This window comes from Marmota marmota, unplaced genomic scaffold, assembly GCF_001458135.2.
Source record: "Marmota marmota marmota unplaced genomic scaffold, marMar, whole genome shotgun sequence".
Taxonomy (NCBI): Eukaryota; Metazoa; Chordata; class Mammalia; order Rodentia; family Sciuridae; genus Marmota; species Marmota marmota.
The window spans coordinates 8,778,033-8,801,084 of NW_026000241.1; the positions used below are offsets into that span (position 1 = coordinate 8,778,033).

Consider the following 23,052-nt stretch of genomic DNA (forward strand, 5'->3'; position numbering starts at 1 on the left):
GAAGAATCCTGTGTCGTGTTTTCCCTTGCTGGCGAGGGGTCGCGGCAGTTCTGTCCCTAACTTACTTGCCAAGGGCAGGTGTCATCCTTTCCTCTGAGACAGTGCCTCTAGCCTTCAGGGAGTCCTCGGGCTGGCAGTGGGGGAACTTTTGTTTGAATGTCCAGGCTCTCAGCTTGCTTCCTTTGGGAACCTTTACTCAGAGAGGGCTCATGTGTCAGCTGGGCCTCTGTGGAAGCCCCATCCAGGACCTGGCAGTCTGCGAGCCACTTGGAGAACACTAACTTGTTTCCCTGTTACATTTGTGCTCCACTCTTCTCTCAGGCCATCCCCAGGTTCTGCCTGTCCCCCAGCCTGGCAGATGTCAGCAGGCCCTTCCTGGTCCCTTCTTTCTCCCTTAGAATACTGGCCAGAGCTCTCTGTGATCAGCCCCACCTGCCTTGACAACCTTACACTTTCACCTTCCCCTCTGCTGCTGCAGCAGTGCTCACTCTGCCGTTGCTCAAGGTGTGCTCTCCACTGGGAATGTCCCTCCTGCTCCTCCCTCCCCATCCTGTGACACCCAGATCTTGGCATCCCTCCAGAGACAGTCCTTCACCCATCCCTTGAGAACCATGTTAACCTCTCACATGGCTGCTGTCAGTTGTTCAGTTATTTGTTCTTGCTGTCTTATTCCCATGAGTGGAGCTGCCCTGGTTGAAAAGATGTGTTCCTGTTCCGGAAGCCTTTCTCTGGACTAGGCCTCTCGTCTGGTCTCCTTCCCTGTAGGTTGTATGGCCCGGAAAGGTGGGGTCCGGTCACCACCCTCAAGGTCTCTACCATGAACACCACCAAAAAGTGATTTTTGCACTTTTTGGTGCACTCCCAGGGAGGCAGTTGTCAGTGGCAGACACAAACTTCTAGGAGAGTCTCTCCAGGCAGCTGTTTTATATGGATTTGTGTATCATTGCAGGTCACCTAATATCATCAGAGCAGTTGCTAATGCAAGGAGCTTCCAGGTGTCTTCTCAAAACACTGCTCTAGCAAGTCAGAGGTTGTTCAACGAAGTGAGCTTTGACACCTTCCAGGGGGCCAACCCTGGCATTCAGGGCTTCTTGGTCGGGCCCTGGGCGTGTAGTGTGTCCACATGGATATGAGTACTCACACATACACTGGTGGGGCTGATCACACAGGGTTCTGGCCGGTGTTCTGGTTTGTCCACAGGGCAGGCTGATCTAATAGCAGTAATAACAGAGAGCAGGAAAGGCTAGGGACTTTTTTCTTCTGAAGGGGGAATGGCATGGCAGTTTCCTTCTGTTGTGGCCCTCAGGGCACCTGCAGCACAAGCATACTGTGTCAAGGTTAAGATAAATACAACTTCTCTAGACAAACTATGAAGAGCTGGGCTCAGTGGTATACACCTTTAGTCCCAGCTCCTCAGAGGCTGAAGCAGGAGGATCACTTGAGCCTACAAGTTCAAAACCAGCCTGGCATCATAGTGAAACCCTGTCTCAAAAAAGAAAAGAGGGGCTGGAGTTATAGCTCAGTGGTAGAATGCTTGCCTAACATATATGAGGCACTGGGTTCGATCCTGAGCACCACATATAAATAAATAACATAAATGTATTGGGTCCATCTACAAATTTAAAAAAATTTAAAAAAAATTAGAGATGGAGGAAGGCACAAGACTCAGACTGGTTTTGTGGTTTTGTTTTTTTTTTTTTTCCCCAGTGCTAGGGGAAAACCCAGAGCTCACACATGCTAGGCTACTGAGCTATACCCCCAGAAGAACCAGATTTGGAAGACATTTTTCCCACATAAACTTCAAATGAATTTCCCTTGCCTTTGTCTCTCTGGGTACACTTCAGGCCTGGGCAGTGAGTCTTGTTACAAACCTGGTCCTGGTCTGAGCTATGTGACTCCTCAAGGGAACCAAATGGGTATTTCTGGAGAGGTTGCTGGTGACCTCCAGTCTCCGCTAACTCAGGAGTGCTTATATCCAGACCCTCTTCTTTGGTCTTGAGGGTTACTGTGTATCTGGGCCTGGGCTAGGGTTGTAGATTTTATTTTATTTTTTAGTTTTAGGTGGACACAATATCTTTTATGTGGTGCTGAGAATCGAACCCACTGCCTCATGCATGCCAGGCGAACACGCTACCACTTGAGCCCCATAGGGTTGTAGATTTTAAATTCTATCCAGGCAGTGAAGGGTGGGAAGTGAATCTCCAGCATTGTGTCCATCAGGTGCTAGAGGACTGAGTTGACTCCTCTAGACTTAGTGCCTTACTCCTGAGATGTCCTGTTCTTCACTGGCCGCCCAGGTGGTCTAGACTGGAAGTAGGAACATTCATCTGAGCAGATGGTGTTCTCCCTTTCTTTTCAGGACAAAGAAGATGGGGAGCCAAAGACCAAGCAACTCAGAGAAGAGGAGGAGGAAGGCGAAAAGCACAGGTAGCACTGCGTGCAGCTCCCGTCATGCTGTTCCCTGCCCTGCTCTCTTCACCAGCACCTGTTGCTCGCTGAGTCTCTTTCCTTCCAGCCCTGTTTCAGAGCCCTGCCCCCACTCCCTCCTCCACCCCATGGCTGTGTTCAGACCTGCAAACCTCAACCCTCTCACTAATTGGGCCTTCCCTGCGTCCTTTCCCCCACTTGGTGTCCAGCTCTTTGCCACTGGCTTTTTTCCCTTGACCTCACACTGTCTTTTCACTCATCTTTTGTGTTCCACATCACATGCAAAATGTGGGAAGCTCTTCCTGGGCCTTGTGGCCTTTTCCTACCTCCTCTGGCCACCGGCCATTTCCTGAACAGCACTGTGTCCACTCGTCTGTTCACACTGCCCTCTCACCCTGGGACTCCTTCCTTCTTATCTCTCTTCCACCCTTGACAGCTTGGTTTTCATGTTAGAGCTCAGCTCAAAAGCTGCTTTTTGACTTCTCTTGGGCTGTGCTCCCTCAGCAGTTGTTTTATTTATCTTTATCAAATGTAGTCATCTGGCTGAGTTAACTTAAGTTGCCTCAGCACAGCCCATGTGAGGGGCTAGAGCACTCTTCCCTTGTGTGGTGTGGCAGGCACAAGATCCACTCCACACATTCCCAGTCCCAAGGGCTATGCCCTCTACAGAGCTACTGTTGCTGTTTTGCATAAAAAATTTTGGGGAGGGCTGGGGATGTGGCTCAGTAACAGAGCACTAGCCTAGCATGCATAGGCCCTAGTTCAATTTCTAGCACTGCCAATCCTACTACTACTACAACTACTACTACTACTGCTACTACTTGGGAATAATTTGCAGGATCCATCCAGCATGTGGGGCTGGACGGATTGTTGTGAGGCAAGAATAGCCTTCATGCCTAAGTAGAATCCACACACCTGAAGTCTCAGAGGGCTCACACTCTCCATGTCATGCCCAACCCTGAACTGGGACAGTCTTCCTGTGATCAAACTGCATCTTCATGGACAAGGGTCCTTGGTTGCTTCTGCCCTGGGCAGCTTCCTTCAGGCACAGGACCTGTGGTGGTGTCTGCTGAAGGGAAGAGTAGATCTTGGTGCAGTGGGCTGTACTTTGGGGAGGGACAGTTAGAAAGGAGGGAGAGCTTCCCTGGGGAATCTGGGCAGGGACACTGGAGCAGACCTTCCTAATGCCACAACCCTTTGTTGTCTTCAGCAGTATGAAGAAACCTCCTCAAGAGCAGGCCTCATCTCTGCCTCCTTGATCAGGAGCAGATCTCACTCCAGTTACAAACTGCTTTCACAGCAGCCTCTGGGTAGCCCTGCAGGTTCTTGCCACCTCGCATGGGTTTAGACATGATGACATCTCTATTCTGAGAGGCTCATGGTGCTGATGGGAGATTGGGTCCCTGGCACTGGGCTCTGTGCATTTTGTTGCACCCTAACCCCCTGAGGGTCCTCAGCTGGTGATGGAAAGGTAAAAGCCAAGTAGTTCTCCTTTGCCAGGTGACCCCAGACTTGAATGATTCCAGTGGGTGCCTACACAGTTCTTTCTGCTCTTTGGGGACTACTTAGAGGCCCTTTGGTTTTCTTCTGGCCTGTTCTTAGGTTCTGTGTTGCTGAATAGAGCCCAGAGTTCCAGTTCCTGGGCTGTCTTTGATTTGCTGGGTGGTCTTTTCTGATTCTCCTACTCTTTGCTGAGAAAAGAGGAGTGAGTGGTGGGTGGGTCAGACAGTAGCAGACTTGAATGTTGGAACACATTGTTGAGTCTCAACATGGTGTTGAATGAAGGAGAAAACAGGTTTCAGAATTGACCTACAGTGCAAGAGAATCTCTATCAAATTGGGAAACACAAAATGATATTACATGCCTGTACTTGGTCAACACCAACTTCATTGGTCATCTGCTCTTTTTTTAAAAATTTTTTATTTTTTTGGTTTTCGGCGGACACAACATCTTTTTGTTTTTGTATGTGGTGCTGAGGATCGAACCTGGGCCGCACGCATGCCAGGCGAGCGCGCTACCGCTTGAGCCACATCCCCAGCCCGGTCATCTGCTCTTTGTGGGGTACCAATGTAGGCTTCTGGGAGGCAGCCATGGACAGTCCCTACCCTCAGGGAGCTGGTGTTCTCTAAAGGGACGCAGACTGTTGGCAACAGGAAATGTTAAGATGTCGTGTGCTGGAAGAAAGCAAAAGCAGAGTGTAAACATGATGGGGAAAAATGGCTTCAGATTAGTGCTGAGAAGCAGGGAGGAAATAGGATCAGGGGAAGACTTTGTGATGCGTGATGTGTGGTTTTATTTTACACACACACTTTTTTTTTTTTTTTTTTTTTTTTGCAATTCTGGCGATCAAACCCAGGATCTTGCTAGGCAAGCACTCAGCCACTGAGCCACACCCTCAGTCCTCATTTGCTAGGTCTTAATAGGTCATTTATGGTGGAACACAAGATTCCTCTGAGATCCCTCCTGACCCTGCAAGGCCACATCAGAGCAGGACCCCTGTCCCTTTCTGACAGTAGCCTAGGAATCAAGCATACTGGACGTTGGATTGGGTTCTGCTTCAACCCATTGTGTTCTTCCGCTTTTCTCTAATCTGGCCGCTTTTGAAGCAGTAGAGTGGTGGAATGGGTCTGGAACTGGTAATCAGGAGCTTGGCTTCAGGGCTGCCCCTCTAGAGGCTTTGAGCAGGTAGGCTACTCTACCTCATAGGGCCCACTACTCAGTCACTTCCTTGGTTGTCAGGAAGTCCAGTCTCAGCACGGAGATGTGCCTACATGTATAGCTCCCAGAAGAACCCTGAGTCTTGGTCTTTGTAATATGAGACCAGACCCATTGGGTTTGACCCTGAGCTGCAGGGTCCAGGACTTGGGCTTTCCTGGAAGAACAGGGTGCTACAAAAGCTGCGTTCAGTACAGGGACAGGTCCCCTTTCCTCATCTGAACTGGAAAGGGACTTTGGTAGTTTGCTCGTGGATTGGCGGTGGACCCCAGAGGGCTCCCAGGCCACAGCCCTTGCCACAGTTCCCTTTGCCACTGAGGAGAAAGGAGTGACCTTCCAGCTTTGCTGAAGGGATGACTTTGAAGGCCAGAGACTAGTGAGCATCTTGGCTTCCTGGGCTCCTAGGAGTTGAGAATAGCCCACTTCAGTTCAGATCAGCCTAAGCAGCAGGTGGAAGCCCCATAGGCACCAGCATTTCTGAATCTTCCCAAGGAATGAAGTGCCCACTGCAGGCTGCCTTTGACTGAGGGCAACAGCATAGGGCCTCATGGAAAACATGCCTCTTGAATTAGGTCTAGAATCTGGAGGATGGGTAGCAAAGGCCTAGAAGTCTGAAACTACAATGAGGAAGTGGGGTGCTGTAGTCTTTTACTAGAGAGGACAAACAAGCAACTCCAACCCCCTGGTCCCACTTATAAACCCCAACCACAGCCTTGCACAGTGTCCTTGGGGGCCTATCTCAGGAGTGACACTGAGAGAGAGTGGGGCCCAAGCTGATTATCTCTTCTGCTCTCCTGACCCAGTGCCCCACAGTGGAGGAGGGCACTCTCCATCCTTTCTTCCCAATGTTTCTTATGCCCTGATCCAGGTTCCTCCCTGAGCTGTTCCATCCCACACTGCCACCGAGCTTTGAACTTCAACCACTGGGTGATCCCAGGGGCCTGCTGCCTGTGAGAGTTGGTCAGCTGACTGGAAGCAGGATCAGCCTGCCCCAGTGACCCTCTAGATGGCTTGGCATTCCTTGCAGAGGTCTAGTGGCGTTTAGGCAGTATACAGACCCCTGGCTGGTGGCTAGTTCCATTGATTGGCATAGCTAGTTGATTATATACTTTTTCCCCCCTTGGGGACCTAGGGAAATAAATGTTGAAACAATTCTTGTTTCAGCAGTTAATCATGCACTTTTTTTCCCTGCTTGGGGACTTAGGGAAATAAATGTTGAGGCAATTCTTGATTCAATATCAGGCCCTGAAATGGTTGGAACTAGACAGATGGAGCAAGCTCAGGATTTGGAAATGGCTCCCAGGTTTGAGCCTACGCCCTGCCAGTTATTAGCTCTCTGACCCTGGGAAAATCATATTGTCTCAGTGAGCTTCAATATCTTCACTGAAAAATGGGAAGAAAAATAAAATTCGGTTCACCTCATGTGGAGCAAATGCCATACCTGCTTTCTCAGCCAGTTCTGGTGCTCTGAGCAGAAGGATGATACTGGGACCCTCTGAGAGAGTTCAAGGGCTCAGGACTCACCTTTAACAGGTGAGTTTACACATAAAACCTGTGCTGATTTTAAGTAGGGAAGTATTTTGGGAAACAGCAAGATGGATGGAAGTAGGAGTAAACACAGGTAATCAAGAAATGAATGAATGTGAACATTAGATGGTCTTGGAAGTAAACTAAGTGGCCTCATTTTACAGATTCTGTTATCTAGACGGAAACACTGTGAGGCCGGAGGGTATTACTGAGGAAGTAGGAGTATCAAGCAGGACTGGAGCAGGCCTGCCTTCTTCAGGAATGGAAAACCTGTTTGTTCCCCCATATGATGTGTGAAGGACTCACCCCTCACCAGCCATGCTGAAGTCACCCCTACTCTTCTCCACTGCCCAAGGAGACATTTTCCAAAATTATTAGGCTGTTCTGGTTCTTTTACCTTTTTTTACACATTTTATAGTCATCTTGTTAATATGTGTGTGTGTGTGTGTGTGTGTGTGTGTGTGCGCGCGCGCGCATGCGCGCACTAGAATTTTTATTAGAATTGCATTGAATCTATAGATCAAAATGCCTTCCTGTTATTTTTTTTTTTTTTTTCTCCAAGGATAAACTGTCTTATCCCCATAAAGCAAAACCCCCAGCCAGTGGGGATGAGCCCCAGGAGGTCAGTGAGCCCAGGCCAACTTCTGTGGGAAGGAAGGCTGTGCCTCTATCCCCAGAGTAGCCCTTGCTTCTCTGGGCTAAACCTTCCCATCCCAGCTGCCTTGTGGCTAACTGTGCCTGGGCATAGATGATTGTCTCTAAGGCACCTCCCCAGCCCCCTGCTTATTGCTTAGATAAGAAGAGGTGCCCTGGAAAGCTGGCCCACAGGAAGGAGCATTCTTCTCAGTTGATTTTGCTTTTAAACCCTCAGTCACTTCCTGATGGCAAGTCACCAATAGGTGACTAGATGCCCTGCCTTGTGGACAGACTGTTGGGTGGGGCTGGCAGGTGGGAAGAAGGGGAGCAAGTCTTTTTTTTTTTTTTTTAAAGAGAGAATTTTAATATTTATTTTTTAGTTTTTGGTGGACACAACATCTTTGTTTGTATGTGGTGCTGAGGATCGAACCCGGGCCGCACGCATGCCAGGCGAGCGCGCTACCGCTTGAGCCACATCCCCAGCCCCGGGGAGCAAGTCTTATTAAGTGCCTGAACAAGCAAGTCCTAAATCCTCAGCCCCATCCCCAACCACCGCCTCCGTGTGACTTTAGATCCAGGTCTACACCAGGCTGGAGTACTCAGTCACCATTGGGGACATTGGTTCGCTTTGGGGTAGGTGTCCTATATTGCAAAAGAAACTAGGCCATTGGCCTTCCTTCTTCAGGGATGGAAAACCTGTTCCCCAACTTGACGTATGCATGACCATCTTGTGGAGAGCGGTCCCACCCAGCTGAGGCCCAGTCCTGGCTGGTGCCCAAAACCTTTAGTCTGGCAAATGCCAGGCCTTCTTGCCTCAGTGGGTGAGGCCCCAGGGATGGTGTCCACACCAGGGTGTGTTGCAGATCCATGACATCAGCTTGATAATAACTTAGTTGCACCATTCTAGTGACCACCAGGGCAGCTCCCATCCCCACCTCCTGAGTTATCTCCGCCTAGCTCCAGGCCTCTGATGTCCTAGTCACTGGCAGTGGGATGGGTCATGGCACCTTTTTTTCACTGAAAAGCAGTACAGAGACCTGCAGTGCCCTGTTCTTCCTGATCCTGTTTCTCGGGAATAGGCCCATTCTCAGGAATGTGGGAGAATGAATCAAGAAAGGACTGGTCATGGTGGCATATATACACAATGGAGTTACTCAGCCATAGAGAAGAATGAAATGATGGTATTTACTGGTGAATGGGTGGAAATGGAGACTAAGTGAAATAAGCCAGACTCAGAAAGCCAAAGGTCAAATTTTTTCATTGATATGTGGAAGTTAGTCCAAAATAAGGAGGGGAAAAAAAAGAGAGAAAAAAAGGGAAAAGTAGGGGTGGGGGTGGCCATCAATAAAGAAGGAAGACTGGTGGGCTGGATGAAGGTGACCGAGGGGAATGGAGAAAAGACAGGATATGGGAAGAACAGAGGAATCTAACCTAACTTTTCTGTGTATTTACATGAATATACCACAGTGAATCTTACCATTGTATATATCCACAGGACACTAATCAAAAAGAAAAAAAAATCTAAAAGCAGAAAGATAGTAGAGTAGAGGGAAGGGAACAGGGAGAGGAAAAAAAGGACTGGTTTAGGGAAGAAGATGAGGCCAGCTCACGGTGTGACCAGCACCCTGTGCATCCCTTCTGAGGAGGAGGAGGAAGAGGAGAGCACAGGTGGGTTCCTTCTGCATGAAAAAGTCATGATATCTCATGTGTCATGGCATTCAGTGCCTCCAAAGCCATCTCCTGAACTCTTCATGCCGCTGGATATAGTCTACATTTATAGGTGAGGACACCATAGTTCAGGCAGATGAAATGAATGGAAAGAGAGTAGAGCTGGTACTGGCCCCTCCCTGATTCCTATCTGCTGGACAGCCAGGGTGGGAACAGTGAGCTCATCTGGCCTCCTTTTTCACACAGGGAGAAGAGCTGTTCCTGCCTGTGAGCTCCCTCGCCAGGCATGATTCTGCTCTACCTTCTTTACCCTTAGTGCTACCCCCACATGGAGTGGTGCTATGGCCTCTGTCCTCCATGTCCTCTTGGCCAGGCTTAGGGATGCCAGGTAGCTATGAAGAAAAGAGGAGTGTGTCCAGCAGGCGGCAGCAGGGCTGGCAGTTTGCAAGCCAAAGCAACCTGGCATTGAGCACCATGCTCTTCTCCTAGTGTTTTGTGGGGTGGGTGGGCCTCTCCCTGTACCTCCCACCTTCTGGGCTTGGAATGGCCAGTGTTGCCAGCCCGACTCTCAACTGTGAACCCTTTGGGATTCACCTCATAAACCTTTTTCTTTTTAAATTTAAATTGATGTTTTATACAAACACACACACACACACACACACACACATAGTGTTTAGGGAAAGGGAGCGGTTACTGGGGATTAAACTGAGGGGGGTTAACCACTGAGCCACATCTTCAGCCCTTTTAGTTAATTAGTTAATTGTTGTTATAGATGGACAGAATGCCTTTATTTTTTTTTATTTTTAGGTGGTGCTGAGGATCAAACCCAGTACCTCACATGTGCTAGGCAAGTGCTCTACCCCTGAGCCACAACCCTCCTACCCTCTATACTCCTACCCTCTTTTCAAAACCCTCTGAAGAGGGTTTTGCCATGGGGTGCCAAGGAACCTCTGTCCACCCCCTTGGGCTGTGATGAGAGTCTACTGCACACAGTCAGTTCTTGTGCTTCAGTTAACCTGTTTCCTCTCTGCACAATCAGCCCAATGTGGGCTGCAGCTTTTGTTGCCCTGTACCTGTCCTCTGTCATGAGTGGGGCTAGAGTAGCCTTACTGGGGGACAACTGGAAGACAGTCTCCTCTGCCCACGAGTGGGGAAGCCAGTGGACTGTTTAAATGTTTCATTGACTATTAAGCCAACCATTTAACATTGTGTGAAAGGAAAGTGTTAAGCAACTGCCAAGCATAAACGTTCCTCTGTGACCTTTTTCTTCCCAGCATCTCTCTTCTCTCCTGATCTTATATTTTTTCAGTCCTCACAGCCAGACATGGTTGCATTGTCCTGAGCCTGTCACCCCCTCTGGAAGGGTTGCAGGTAACCTGCTCTCACGTCCTTGCCTGAAGAGCATCCGGAGGGGTCTCCCTAAGACTGTTGCTCCTTAATACTGCCTGAAGCATTTGCTTATAGAAAGTTTTGTTCTGCTTTTTCCTGTTTTGTTGCAGTTTAATGGAATAATCTCCCCAGAGCAGGATTACTGGGTCAAGGGGTTTGAATAGTCTTGAAAGAAACAGCCAGATCACCGCCTGGAGCAGTCTGCATGCCATTTGAGATGGTCACCTTTCCCCTGGTTTTTGTGGTTCTCTAGAGTCAGGCCATTGGCAGTAACCAGCAAGGTTTTGGGGCAGTTTTGTTTTGGTGGTGCTGAGAATTGAACCCAGGGCCTTGTGCATGTGAGGCAAGCATTCTACCAACTGAGCTATATCCCCAGCCTGAGGCTTTGTTATTTATTTACATTGGGGATGTGTTTCTGTTTCTTAGAAGCTCCTATGTCTTTGAACATTAAAAAGCCTTCTGTGGTCAGAGTCACTGATCTCTCTGGCCAGTACTTGGCCTCTAGAACCCTACAGTCTTATCCTTGGCCTCACCTTCCCTGGGGTTTGTTACTTTGTTTTCTCTCCTCTTTCTCCTCTCTCCTGGGCTCAAGTGATCTTCCTAACTCAGTCTCGCAGATAACTGGGATTGCACCACAGTGCTCAGAAAAACAAAGGATTATTCTGAACAAGCAACAGAAAATGCACATAAAAAAGAAATGGTGACAGTGATTATCTCTAAAAGTGATTTTTTACTTGATTTTCTATAAATTTCCAGATTTTCTAATGTAATCAGGATTCCAACCAACCAAGTGGACAAAAGAAAACACTTCTTCACAAGGTCCTGATCCTACAGACTACTCACTTGGCCAGAGTGCCTCAGGTCACTGCTGGAACCAGTTCTATCTGCTACATATTTCAGTGCCCTTTGGGGTCCAAGGGCCAGCCCATCCCCAACGTCCTCACCAGCCCTGTCCCATGCACCCTGAGCTTCCTGCTCTCTCCTGTACCCACAGTGGCCCATACATAGACCATGACAGGGGAGGTGAGTGTGCAGTGACCTCAAGATTTGTGGGGAGAGAAGAGAGGCTAATGCCCAGTAGTAAAGACGGGAAGCATGAATGAGTGAAGTGGGCCAGACCCCAATGAGCCTATTTGACAGTTATGAGGTTGGGTCAGATACATAATTTCGAAGCTTTCTTCACTTCAGTAGCTAGAATTCTACTTCTGGATTTTATAGTTTTCAGAGAACATCACCTTTCTCCAGCCACTTCCCTTCAGGGGCACATAGAAAGAGGTGATTGCCCCTGAACCTTCCTGGCCAGCCCACATGTGGGGCCTCTGCAGCTGACCTTGAGGAAGACATCTTAGTGGTCACCATGCCTGCTCAGCACAGGACACCTAGGGAGGAAGCAGAGTTGAGGAAGTGGTTTCCTCCTTTTACAAAGAGACTCAGTAGAGCCACACACACTTGTAATCCCAGCAACTCTGGAGGCTGAGGCAGAGGGATTGCAGCTTAAAGGTTAGCCTCAGCAATTTAGCAAGGCCCTATCTCAAAATAAAAAATAAAAAGGGCTGAGGATGTAACTCAGTGATCAAACATCCCTGGGTTTAATCCTCAGTACAAAAAAAAAAAAAAAGTTTATAAAGCATAAAGTTGTCCCTTTGGCTATATGGCATTCTTTTGTTGGCATATAGCCAGAGTTTGCAAGGTATGNGGGGTGGGGGGGGGAAGAGACTCAGTAGAATAAGAACTTGGACATTGTCCTATTGCTTTGCCATAAAGACTGTGGAAGTCACTCAGGAGTGGTTACTCCATCCCATACACATTCCTGTCCTCTGCGTCTGCAGGGCACAACTTCTTTGCTTGTGTCCTGCTGTCTTACTAAGTCATAAGAAGCTCTGTGAGCCCTACACTACTAACTAGTAAAGCTCTTCCTCAAGTGTCCCCTGAATTCTTTTGTTCAGCCTTAGGCTGGCCTGTGCTGGGTGCTGGAGTTGGGTCTCCAGTAACTTGTAGGGCAGAGCCTGAAAGATGGACACGTAGCCACCCAAGACATGTATGGAGAGAGCAGGAGTCTCAGGGTGCACAGGAGAGGGCTGGTGAGGATGTTGGGGAGGGGCTGGCCCTTGGACCCCAAAGGGCACTGAAATATGTAGCAGATAGAACTGGTTCCAACAGTGACCTGGGGCACTTTGTCCAAGTGAGTAGTCTGTAGGATCAGGACTGTGAAGAAGTGTTTTCTTTTGTCCACTTGGTTGGTTGGAATCCTGATTACATTAGAAACTCTGGAAATTTACAGAAAATCAAGTAAAAATCACCTTTTGAGATAATCACTGTCAGCATTTTGTTTTCCTGTACATTTTCTTTTACTTGTTCAGAATAATTCTTTGTGTTGCTGGGTGCTATGGTGTAATCCTAGTTATTTGTGAGACTGAGGCAGGAGGATCACTTGAGCCCAGCAATTTGAGGCAAACCTGGACAAAACAGCAAAACCCATCTCAAAACAAAACAAAAAACTACCATCCTTTGCAAACGTCATTTTTAGTGGTTTTATAATGCTCCACCTAATGGCTACAGCTATTTGAGCACATCTTTATACATTTTATTTTATTTTAGAGTATCCCTCTGAGGCATTCATGTAGTTGAGAATTCAAAAGGTATTAAAATTCTTCCTTCACTCCCAACTTCCCAGTTGGGTGACCATCTTTAGGGCCAGATTCTTGGATTCTTCTGTAGGTCAGCTGTACAGGAATATGCAAACCCTCCTCCACGGCTTGTTTGTACACAGGATAGCATGTTATATTGTTCCTCACCTGGCTTTTCTCAATCTATAATATCATCCTAGCATTCACTCCACATAAGTTCATAAAGATTAGTCCAGTGTGGTGCACTCCTCTAAACCTAGCAACTTGGGAGACTGAGGCTGGAGTATCACAAGTTTGAAGCCAGTCTCAGCAACTTGGTGAGACCCTGTGTCAAAAATAAAAGGGGCTGGAGATTTGGTTCGGTGGTTAAGTGTCCCTGGGTTTAATCCTCAGTACAAAAAAAAAAAAAAAGTTTATAAAGCATAAAGTTGTCCCTTTGGCTATATGGCATTCTTTTGTTGGCATATAGCCAGAGTTTGCAAGGTATGTTCTTCTTCTATTAGGAAAGAGTTAACTCCAGGAAGAGGCTGTGGTGTCTATGTCCTCCAAAGCACCTAGCATAAGACCCAGGTTTGTTCTGTAGCCTTGGAACAGGGTAGGGGCCCTCTTCTGGCCTAGCTCTCTCCCACACTTTGCCTTCAGCTCTTTGAGAGCTGGGACTCTGGGGATCATCCCACATTTCCTGTGACACTTTGCCTGCTCATTGCCTCAGGCATAGGAAGGGCCCTTGGTGTTGGATTGTTTTCTCTTCCCCTGGCTTCAGTCCAGGTTTGCTCCGCACCCAGCTCTGAACAGAAAGGGCTACAGAGAAGAGTAAGATAAGCCAGGCTCCTGACTGGCCCAGTTTCCAGGTCTCATTAGTAACTGACACCAAGTTTGTGGGGATCACATAGATTGGGATGGCAGGTAGGGAGAAAGGAAGAAGGAGGCTTTTCTTTGGCTGGGCCTCAACTGCTGGTGGAGTGTCCTGAACAGCCTTGCCCATCGGTACACAGTATGCAGAAATAGGTATATCCATGCCACCCTGTAGGCCACACAAAGCCCACTTTCTAGCTGCTCAGTTAACCCTGCTACATGAGGGATTTTGAGGGGCCTTGGCAGGTTATGCATGTGTGTGCTGGGTGGCTTATTCACTGATGCACACAAAGGTTTTTGTCTGTGGGCTGACCCATCCTGGGATGTGGGTCTGCCATGTCCCTGTCCCAGCAGGTGGAGCCCTTTAGGTCTGAGAAGGGCCTTCTGGGGGCAGTAGTGTGGGTTTGGGAAGGTAATACTCCTAGGAGATAAGACCTCTGACACTGCTCTGTCACCCCCACATAACCTCTTGAGAGACAAATAGCCTTGTTTTCCATATGGGTGCCAGTGATCCTGCCCATGTCTCTAAAGCATTCAAAGCCAGGATTTGAACCCTGGAAATCCTGTTGCAAATGCAGGTCTTCAGCACCTCCTCCCCCAACAGCCTCATTCTGAAGTGGAGATAGCAGAACCAGCATTTGACTCCAGTAACCCACAGAAGAATGACTTCCAGATGCCAGTAACTGCTGAGTGGGTGTGGGCAGCCACCTGGTTTGGCTGGCACCATGAGCTCATACCCTGCCCTGTCTCTAAGAGCAGTGGCAGTTCTAGCTGCTGTGAAGGGGAGCCCCCGGCCCCCAGCCAATATCACCCTGGGCCGGCTCTGTGTGAACACTGTCTCGCTGTTTTGTTTGTTTCTTGACTTTCCTTTTTTTAATCTCAGTTCTGGTCTTTTTAGTTTTAAATTTTTAGTCATTCCATTTCCTCCTCTGTTAATTTGCTATGTTCTCCTTTACCTTTCTTTTAATAGTTAACATAGGGATGACAATATACATCCTTAATATGTCACAGCCTGAAAAATAATAGTACTTTTACCATTTTCCATATAGTGCTAGGCCTCAGAATACTTAGACACTGTTTGCTGTTCTTTGTCTTTTGTGCTATTGTTTCTATATGTTAAATCCTGCAAATTTTTATTATGATTTTATACAGTCAGTATCCATTTAGATTTACTTACATAATTCCCCTCTCTGATGTTTTTCATTTCTTCCTGTAGGTCCTGCTTTTAACCTAAGCTTAATTCCTTCAGCCCAGAGTATCTCTTAGTATTTCTGGACTAACAGATCCTCTGATGACTAATACTTGTAACTTTTCTAGAGAAAAAAAAAAAACCTTCTCTTGAAGGTTTTTTAGCTAGTTTTAAAATTCTGTCATGGCATTTTCTTTCCAGACTTCTAGATGTGGATCCGTTGTCTTAAGGTTTCCATACTTTAGGTTCAGAAGTCAGCTGTCAGTTTAATTTTGTCTTTGGACGTTGGGTATCTTTGTTTCTCTCTCTTGGTTTTTAGTAGTTTAGCAGTGATTTGCCTCCGAATGCTTTTTCTTTGGGATGCATGGTTTTCTTTATGGTTTGGTGATTAATTCTTTCATTAATCCTACACGATTTTTTCATTAATTCCGTAAACTTCTCAGTCATATCTCTGAAAGTTACTTCTGGTGCTCTAGAAATGTATAGATCTTTTGTCATATTTCATATATCTCTTGTTTTTTCTCTATTTTCCAACTTTATTCCTCTGTGCCTCAGTCTGGATATTTTCTGGCATATCTTGAAGTTCTCTATTCTTTGTTTAGTTGTATCCAAACTGCTATTAAGCCTTTTTTTTAATTCAAATTTTTTGTTACAGTTTTCAGTTGTAGATTTTTCATTTGATTAATTTTTAGTTTCCAGAAGGTGTTTTTTTTTTCCCCCCATAGATTTCATTAAATCGTGGATATTGTGTACAAAAAAGTCTAGGAATGATTTTAGGTTCTGGGTAATTTTACTTTTCTCCAGAGAGGATGTTTTCTACCTTCTGACAGGGGGAGGTACCCTGCCCCCCTTTTAGGACCAATGGAGAAACATCCTCTCACCAACACCAACCCTGTCTGCCAAAGGGCAGGTGGTCACCAACTGTGTGGCACACAGCTATTTCATTTCAGCCTTTGGGAAGGGTGGTCTGTTTCAGTTTCACCCTGCTCTTAGGAAGGGGTGGATGTGTCAGGGTTTCTTGGCTACCCTAAAAGCATTTTTCTCTCTTCATCCCCATGAGATTTCAGGAAACTCAGCCTTTCATTCACTGCTTATAAATTGACAGATGGTTCAAGGGGAAAGAGGTTCGGACATCAGGCCCATGTTGCTGCACTTCCCTTATCTCTGGGTTTGCAGCCCTTGAAATCTTTGTTGTCTTGGTGCTTCTCCAAGGCTAATAAGCAGATGTTTCAAATATATCTGTTGTAAGATTTGTTGAATTGCTGTGGAAGGGTTTAAATCTTGGGCCTGTTTTAGAAAGACCAGATCACTGAGCAGAACCCAGTGCTTCTTCCCCAGAGATTTCTGCCCTTTGGCAGGAGGGCAGGGCAGTTAATTGGACTTTACGAATGGAAGACTCTTGATTGCCTCTCAAAGAATGAGTCAGGAGACGTCTTGAACCCAGCTTGGTCGAGCTGATCGTACCCAGTATAGCCTCCATTTGACAGATGTGGCAACTGAGGCCCAGGATGGGGCTGTCCCACAGAGATGGGGATGCAGGTGTCCTTGACAGCTTAACCAGTACTCAGCTCTAGGGGCGGAGGCGGGTGTTGAGCAGCAGGCTGCCTCTCCTGCTCTGGCCTCCATGTTTGTGCTGCTGGGTTCTCCCTCCCCCCTTCCAGCTGGTCTTCTGAAGTCATGGGCAGCAGAGTGGGGCTAGAGGCCTGGGTACTTGTCACTGCTGGACTTTTCTGCTACTGATTTCTCACAGAACCTTGGAACCAGTTTTTTCTTTCTTTCTTTTTTTTCTTTTTTTTTTTTTTCTTAGTAATCCCTGCAGTTTTCTTCCCACACCCAGTTTCTCTTCCTCTTTTCTCCACACCCTGTTTTGGACAAAAGTCATTGCACCAAATCATGCCCCACTTTCTCAGCATGTGCCTCAGTGACTTGATGTTTACCCCTAGGCCTGAGGCAGGGTGGGGCATCCCTGCTCCTTGGAAGAAGCAGAGTATTATGTGGGGTGGACTTTGTCCATACAGGGCCATTGTCTCCTCTCACTCTCTGCACAGAGGTTCAGTGTAGCCCCAGGTCCTGAGCCCCTTGGACCTTCTGCATCTCCCACGTAGAGATCCAAGTTCAGAGTATTGTCACTTGCTTGCTAGTGTGGCTGTGTGGCCTTAGCCATCAGCTACCTCGCCTCTGGCTTTGGAAAAGTTTGCCTTCCCTCCCGGGGTTGAGAGAGGCACCCTTGCCTGGCCCAGACAGAAGGCTTATAGGGGATGAAGTATGGGAGGCCTCCTTTGAGAAATGGTTTCCTTCCCAGGACCTTCTGAAGGGCCAGTGGTCAAGGACCTAAAAGAGGTAAAGAGGGTAGGGTGCTACTTCTGCACCTCCCAGGAACTAGTGTATGTCCAGGTTTTTTCTTGCTTTATGAATCCCAGCAGCCCCAGGAACACTTACCTTACTGTCCTGCAGAATAATCAAGGGCCCCCCTTCAGTCTGTGCATGTGTGTTTGGGGTTTGATGAGCCACAGAGCCAGAGAGGCCCCCAGTGAACTCCTGGAACAACCCACCCTCTTTGAGGAGACTGAGACGAGGACAAAAAATGACAGTGCTGGCCACAACTCCCTCTGTGATTCTGGCCTAGGGCCAGAATCCTCCTCACAAGACTTGTGGCCTGTCCTGGGAGCATTCTGAAGACTGGTGCAGCTCAGGTCTCAGGACTGTTCAAGCAGATTGTGGCTTGCCCAGCGTTGCATGTGCTCACGCCTGTTCCCACAGCCTTCACAGGCCATTCCCCACATTGTAGAGTGAGGGGTCAGCCTCGTGTGTTTTGTGCCTTGGCCCTGTCCACCATAGCGTCAGGCCTAGATGTCACCTCCTCCTAGAATCCTTACACATTCACACTCCTCTGGAAATGCGGCTTGCACTTGTCACTCTACCTCACTGCCATGTGCCTTTGGCCCAATGCACCCAGACCCTGTCTACTAATGATTGAAGGACTATGTGACCTTGGCTCTGAAGAGGGGGCCAGGCTTGGGGGTACTACTCTTTTAGGAGTAACTTAGCTCCAGAGCTCTGGCTGGAAGTCATGCTTAGCCTTGGTCTCAAGGTCTCATAGTGCTATCTCTGTTATGTGATCTCATGATAGTGATAGTGATAGTCTCTGCTTCTCGGTTCCCTTAACTGTCAAATGAGATAATCCCAGAGACAAAGCTAGTGACTGCTCACCAACATCCTGGCCCAGCTCTGGAGAACACTCCTCCTACAGGCAGGCAGGGCCTTTGCAGAGCAGCCAGTCCAGCTGCTGAATGGCACATGAGGGGCTGAGGGACCTGCCCCAATGATGCTTCAATCCTGATTTCCCTCTTCACCTGGTCATCTCTAGGGATCATAGGAAATCCAGGAAGTAGACAGCCTGCATGGGTCTGTCACATTTTGACTTGCAAGTCGGGTGAGGTCAGTGAGGCTGTCTCACACTTGTCTCAGCTGCTTTTTCTCTCTAATCTTGTAGGGAGCTCAGGCTGCGGAATTATGTCCCAGAGGATGAGGACCTGAAGAGAAGGAGGGTGCCCCAGGCCAAACCAGTGGCAGGTAGGTGAGCGTCCTCTCTCCAGCTCCGCACTGTGATACTGTCCTTAGCAGGTGTTGCCCTCCTTTAAAGGATAATAGGCAGTTCCAGGCAGGAGTTGGGCCTCCAGAGTCCTCTGTTGCCTACTAGGGACCTGTGGGAGGGCCCAGAGGGGTTGCAGATTCTTGGGACTCCTGGGATGAGAAGTAGAAGTGGCCCTGGGTGGATATAGCAGGCAGGTGATGAGTCCTGTGAGCCCTGAGGAGGGGCCGACCATCAGGCATCCTAGCAGCGGGCCAGCAGCTCAGAGGATGGGAACAGCCCAGCACAGCAACCAGGAGCTTCTGGCCATCCACAAGCACATGCCACAGAGTGCCAGTCCTGCCTTGGAGTCAGATTTTATTCTTTATTTTTGTTATCAACTTTTCATTGTACAAGTAATGAATTAATAGATATAGTTATAAAAAGGTCAAGTATTTCCCATTCATTCACTCCAAGTCTGCTTCCCTCCCTACCTCCCTGAGCTCTAGACTCTTCCCAGGAGATTTGCTCCGTGATTTGGGGCCCTACATGTTGGGGCAGTGGCAGGGTCAGGGCAGGGAGCCAAAAGGCAGAACAGAAGAAAGCACAAGGAACTGACCCCATGCCTCAGGATCAGGAGGCCACTTCAGACTCCCATCGGTGGCTAGAGGATGGTGAGGCAGAAGAGCAGAGAGGCCATTTATGGGGCTTCTGATGATGGGTCTGGAGGCAGCCTACAGAGCCCATTGTTGTTAGTATGCTGACTTCTTTTCCCAGAGGGGACCATCCAGTGCCTACTTTGCTAGCAGCAGCTTGGTGGAGCCAGGGGTGTTTGTCAGCACACATATGAGACGGGATGGGAAGAAAAGCCACCCATGGCTCTGGCCAGGCCAAGATCCAGAGGACACCCTCAGAGTCCAGGAGCCCCGGGGTTATGGGGAAAGCAGGACCCTTCACAAAACCATACTTTCTACATATCCAGGCAGTCTGCCCACTCACAGTGGAGAGACTGAAGTCAAGATTAGCATCCGTGCTTCCTGATTGGAGATCTAGACCCTGATAATTCTAGCCAGCAGCCTCCTGCCTGCCCTTTCTCACCCCATGGTGATTGGCCTCATCCTGGCAAGTCCAGACCACCCCTCTAGAGCTGCCTTTACAGGGCTTTACCTCTGGAGTGTTGGGGGCTCAGGGGAGAGGAGGGAGCAAGAAGCCTTTGTCTCCTCTGATGCATCCAGGCATCATGCTTGGTGACAGCGCCACTCCAACAGTCTCATCTTGTTGTCTTGCACCCTCTAGTGGAAGAGAAGGTGAAGGAGCAGCTGGAGGCTGCCAAGCCAGAGCCCGTCATTGAAGAAGTGGTGGGTGCCTGAAACCTTGCTGCTCCTGTGTCCCACTTTCCTTCCATCTGTCCCCCCTTCTTCCTCTTCATTTCTTTTTTCCCTTTCCATAACCCAACTCTCCTTGTCCCCACTACTTCCTCCTTTCCTTTTTTCCATTTCTCTAACTCTAGACCCCATCTTCCCTCTCCCCCTGGGATTGCGTGAGCCTCCAACCCTGATGAGTGTCTCCTCCCTCCCCAGGACCTGGCCAATCTGGCACCCCGGAAGCCTGACTGGTGAGTGTTGTTCGTACAGCCTGGTACAGACCCACTGTGGGACCTTGGTGCTGGGCCTTGTCCTTGGGCTGAGCCCTGCCTACCCTCCCAACAGGGGGCAGACTGTGCAGACACAGCCACACAAGATAATCAGTTTGAAATAAGTACTAAGAAGCAAGAATCATGGGAAAGATCATTAAATTAAAGAGGGTCTTAGGTAGGGGAGCAGAAGTCCCCTCAGGAAGCTGTTCTGAATGGGTAAGAGCCCACCCTGATCCAAAAGGTGCCATTTGAGCAAAGCCAATCTTCCCATTCAGGAGACTACCGGGTAGAGGGGATGGAAAGAAGAGCAGACACAGGTATCTTATCCCTGTTTCCCTCTGGCCCTACTTTCCTCATCTGTGAAATGGGATGCTCATCCTTCAAGCCTCCCAGCCTCTTCAGCCATCTCACCCAGCTGAGAAAGAGGGTGAGGGAGGGTGCTATGAGCCAAGAGGTTTGTGTCTCACTTTGCCGTGGGTCAGAGGTAGGGGCTATACCCTCACCTGCAGTTCTGAGCAGCTTGGTTCTGTATCAAGTACTGCATCATCTGTGGGAATTTGGAGATTTTAATTTGATGAAACAAAAGCCTAAGGGCTGTGTCCTAGGAAACCCAGAGTACAAGAGAGCAGGCTGAGTTCGGGTTAGGAGTCGGTCACCTGCGGCTGGGCGCGGAGCAAGGCCCACAGCAGCCAGAGCAAGTCACTTCTTGATGGCAACCACAGGACCTAGAGGATCCCTAAGGAAACATCCACCCTTGGCTCCATCCCACGTCACTAGTCCCCCCACATCAGTGGGACAGAGAATGATGAGTAAATGAGTTTCCGAGGCACAGGAAGGAACAGAAGGGAACATCTTGGTCTGCTCTCCAGGGAAGTCCCCTCAGGCAACTGAGTGTGATTCCTTATGCCAGAGAGCTGCAGTAGGGGTGAGGGCCCAGAGCCACACCAGCCTGTCATCAGCCTCCCTGCTTTCTCACCTCCTGCTCCAGGGACCTCAAGAGAGACGTGGCCAAGAAGCTGGAAAAGCTTGAAAAGCGTACCCAGAGGGCCATCGCCGAGCTGATCCGTAAGTGCAGCCCTGGCAGGCCAGGTCCTACCCTCTGGGTGGCAGCCCAAGCACAGGAGCCTTTACCCCTGCCTATCTTCCCTTCCTCCAGGTGAGAGGCTGAAAGGCCAGGAGGACAACCTGGCTTCTGCAGTGGATGCCACCACTGAACAAGAGGCCTGTGATTCTGACTGAGGTGTGCCTCGTACCCCAGCTGCCCACCAGGTGTCCTGTAGGTGGATGCTCTTGGGCAGGAGTGGGGGCTGGGTTACCATCACATCCAGGTCTTCCTCAGAAATGATCAGCCCCATCGAGTCCAAACCTCCATGGGATGTCGCCAGCTCCTTGTCTCCTGAGGGTTCCTACCACTGGAATAGGACAGAGCCAGCAACTGCTGTGGGACGTGCCTATGTTTGTACATATGTATGTATTCCAAACTTTTAGAAAATGTCTGTAAATAGAGACAAGTAAACCCTTCTGTATGGTAGAAACTGTCAAATGTTTCTTGCGTCCTATGGTACTGTGGGTTTGGGCTCTTAATATATGGTGGCCTCAGAGGTGGCACTTGATATGAATTACCCCTGTGTCCAGCTGGGCTTATGGAGAGGGCTACATGAGAAAGACCTGGGGTTGACCTTGTGGGTCCAAGGCCTGGCCCAGCCTATGGTCAGTGGTTGCCGCAGTCTGGCTGGGCACAATCAGGAGCCACTTGTCAAAAGAAACTAACTTTATTTTTAGAACCACACACGCCAAACAAAACAGCCTCTCAGGAAAAATCCTCAGAGCCTCAACTGCCACCACCGGCTTTCCACAAGCCTCTCTCTCCCACACAAGCTTCTCTCCACCTCCCACAATCCTCCTGCTCTTGAGGCCGATTGGCTGGGTCACGTGGGCGGAGCCAAAAAAGTCCCCCAATGAGCAGCTCCGTGGTCTGAAAGGGCAGGGAAACAGCCCAATGAGCATCACCGCAGAGGAGCCAATCAGCTAGATGTTGCTGGGGCCGCTGTGAGCCAATCATCAGCCGGCAGCTGGAAGTTTGCTGGCAGCTGGAAGTTTGCTGGGGCCCCTTTGGCTGTGGCTCTCAACATCTCCCCCTCTCTGTTTAAACAACAAGCATGTGGCTTAGGGACCGTGTCTGTTAGGCAGTCCAATTCAACATATGGTCCTTACCCGTCATCGGATGAACTGACCTCTAGGCGTCAGCCTCCTGTCTTAGGTTGGTACCACTGCAATTGGATCATACCCGTCACTGACTACCGGTCCAGCATACAGCTATACTTGTGGATAGGCCTTTGCACCAGTGGGGGGGTGAGGTTCTTTGCCTCACCTCTGTTGGCCCCCAAATTTTAGACCATCACTAGTAGAGGAGGATGCAAAATGCCATGACATTAAGCCAATTGAGGGCTCCTTTGAAAAATTGTACCACCGGTGACATCATCAGCAAAAATACCCCAACACTACCACAAGTCGCTGCACCAACAGATAGTTCACAATGCATACAGGTGAGCTCACAATGTGTCCAGGCAAGTTCTGCAAGCAGTTCAGTGATGGCTATTGTAGAAGCTGTAGATTGGTTTTATCTTTGACTTCACCAGCACTGGGATGAAGATAGGAATTCTGGCAATAATGGCTAAAGAAAAAATTATGTAACATTACAGAAGGCACTAAAAGAAAACAATTTTCTTAACAATTTACATTGTCTTTAAGAGAATTATTAAATATAATGAAAAGGAAAGGTGAAAGTAAACAAACAGATCTGTTAACCTTC

At 48.7% G+C, this 23,052-nt stretch overlaps 1 protein-coding gene across 2 annotated transcripts in view; it reads left to right on the forward strand.

Moving 5' to 3' along the window:
• Ccdc12 (coiled-coil domain containing 12) overlaps positions 1-21,771 on the forward strand; it is a 50,058-nt gene extending 28,287 nt beyond the window's left edge. For both annotated transcript variants that reach the window (XM_015489348.2, XM_015489349.2), the window contains exons 2-7: positions 2,360-2,427; positions 18,527-18,606; positions 19,901-19,962; positions 20,185-20,219; positions 21,229-21,305; positions 21,397-21,771. In XM_015489348.2, the coding sequence (XP_015344834.1) occupies positions 2,360-2,427; positions 18,527-18,606; positions 19,901-19,962; positions 20,185-20,219; positions 21,229-21,305; positions 21,397-21,479 (405 nt within the window). In that variant the 3' untranslated portion in view covers positions 21,480-21,771. The remainder of the gene's footprint in view (positions 1-2,359; positions 2,428-18,526; positions 18,607-19,900; positions 19,963-20,184; positions 20,220-21,228; positions 21,306-21,396) is intronic.
• The last annotated feature ends 1,281 nt before the right edge of the window (positions 21,772-23,052 follow it).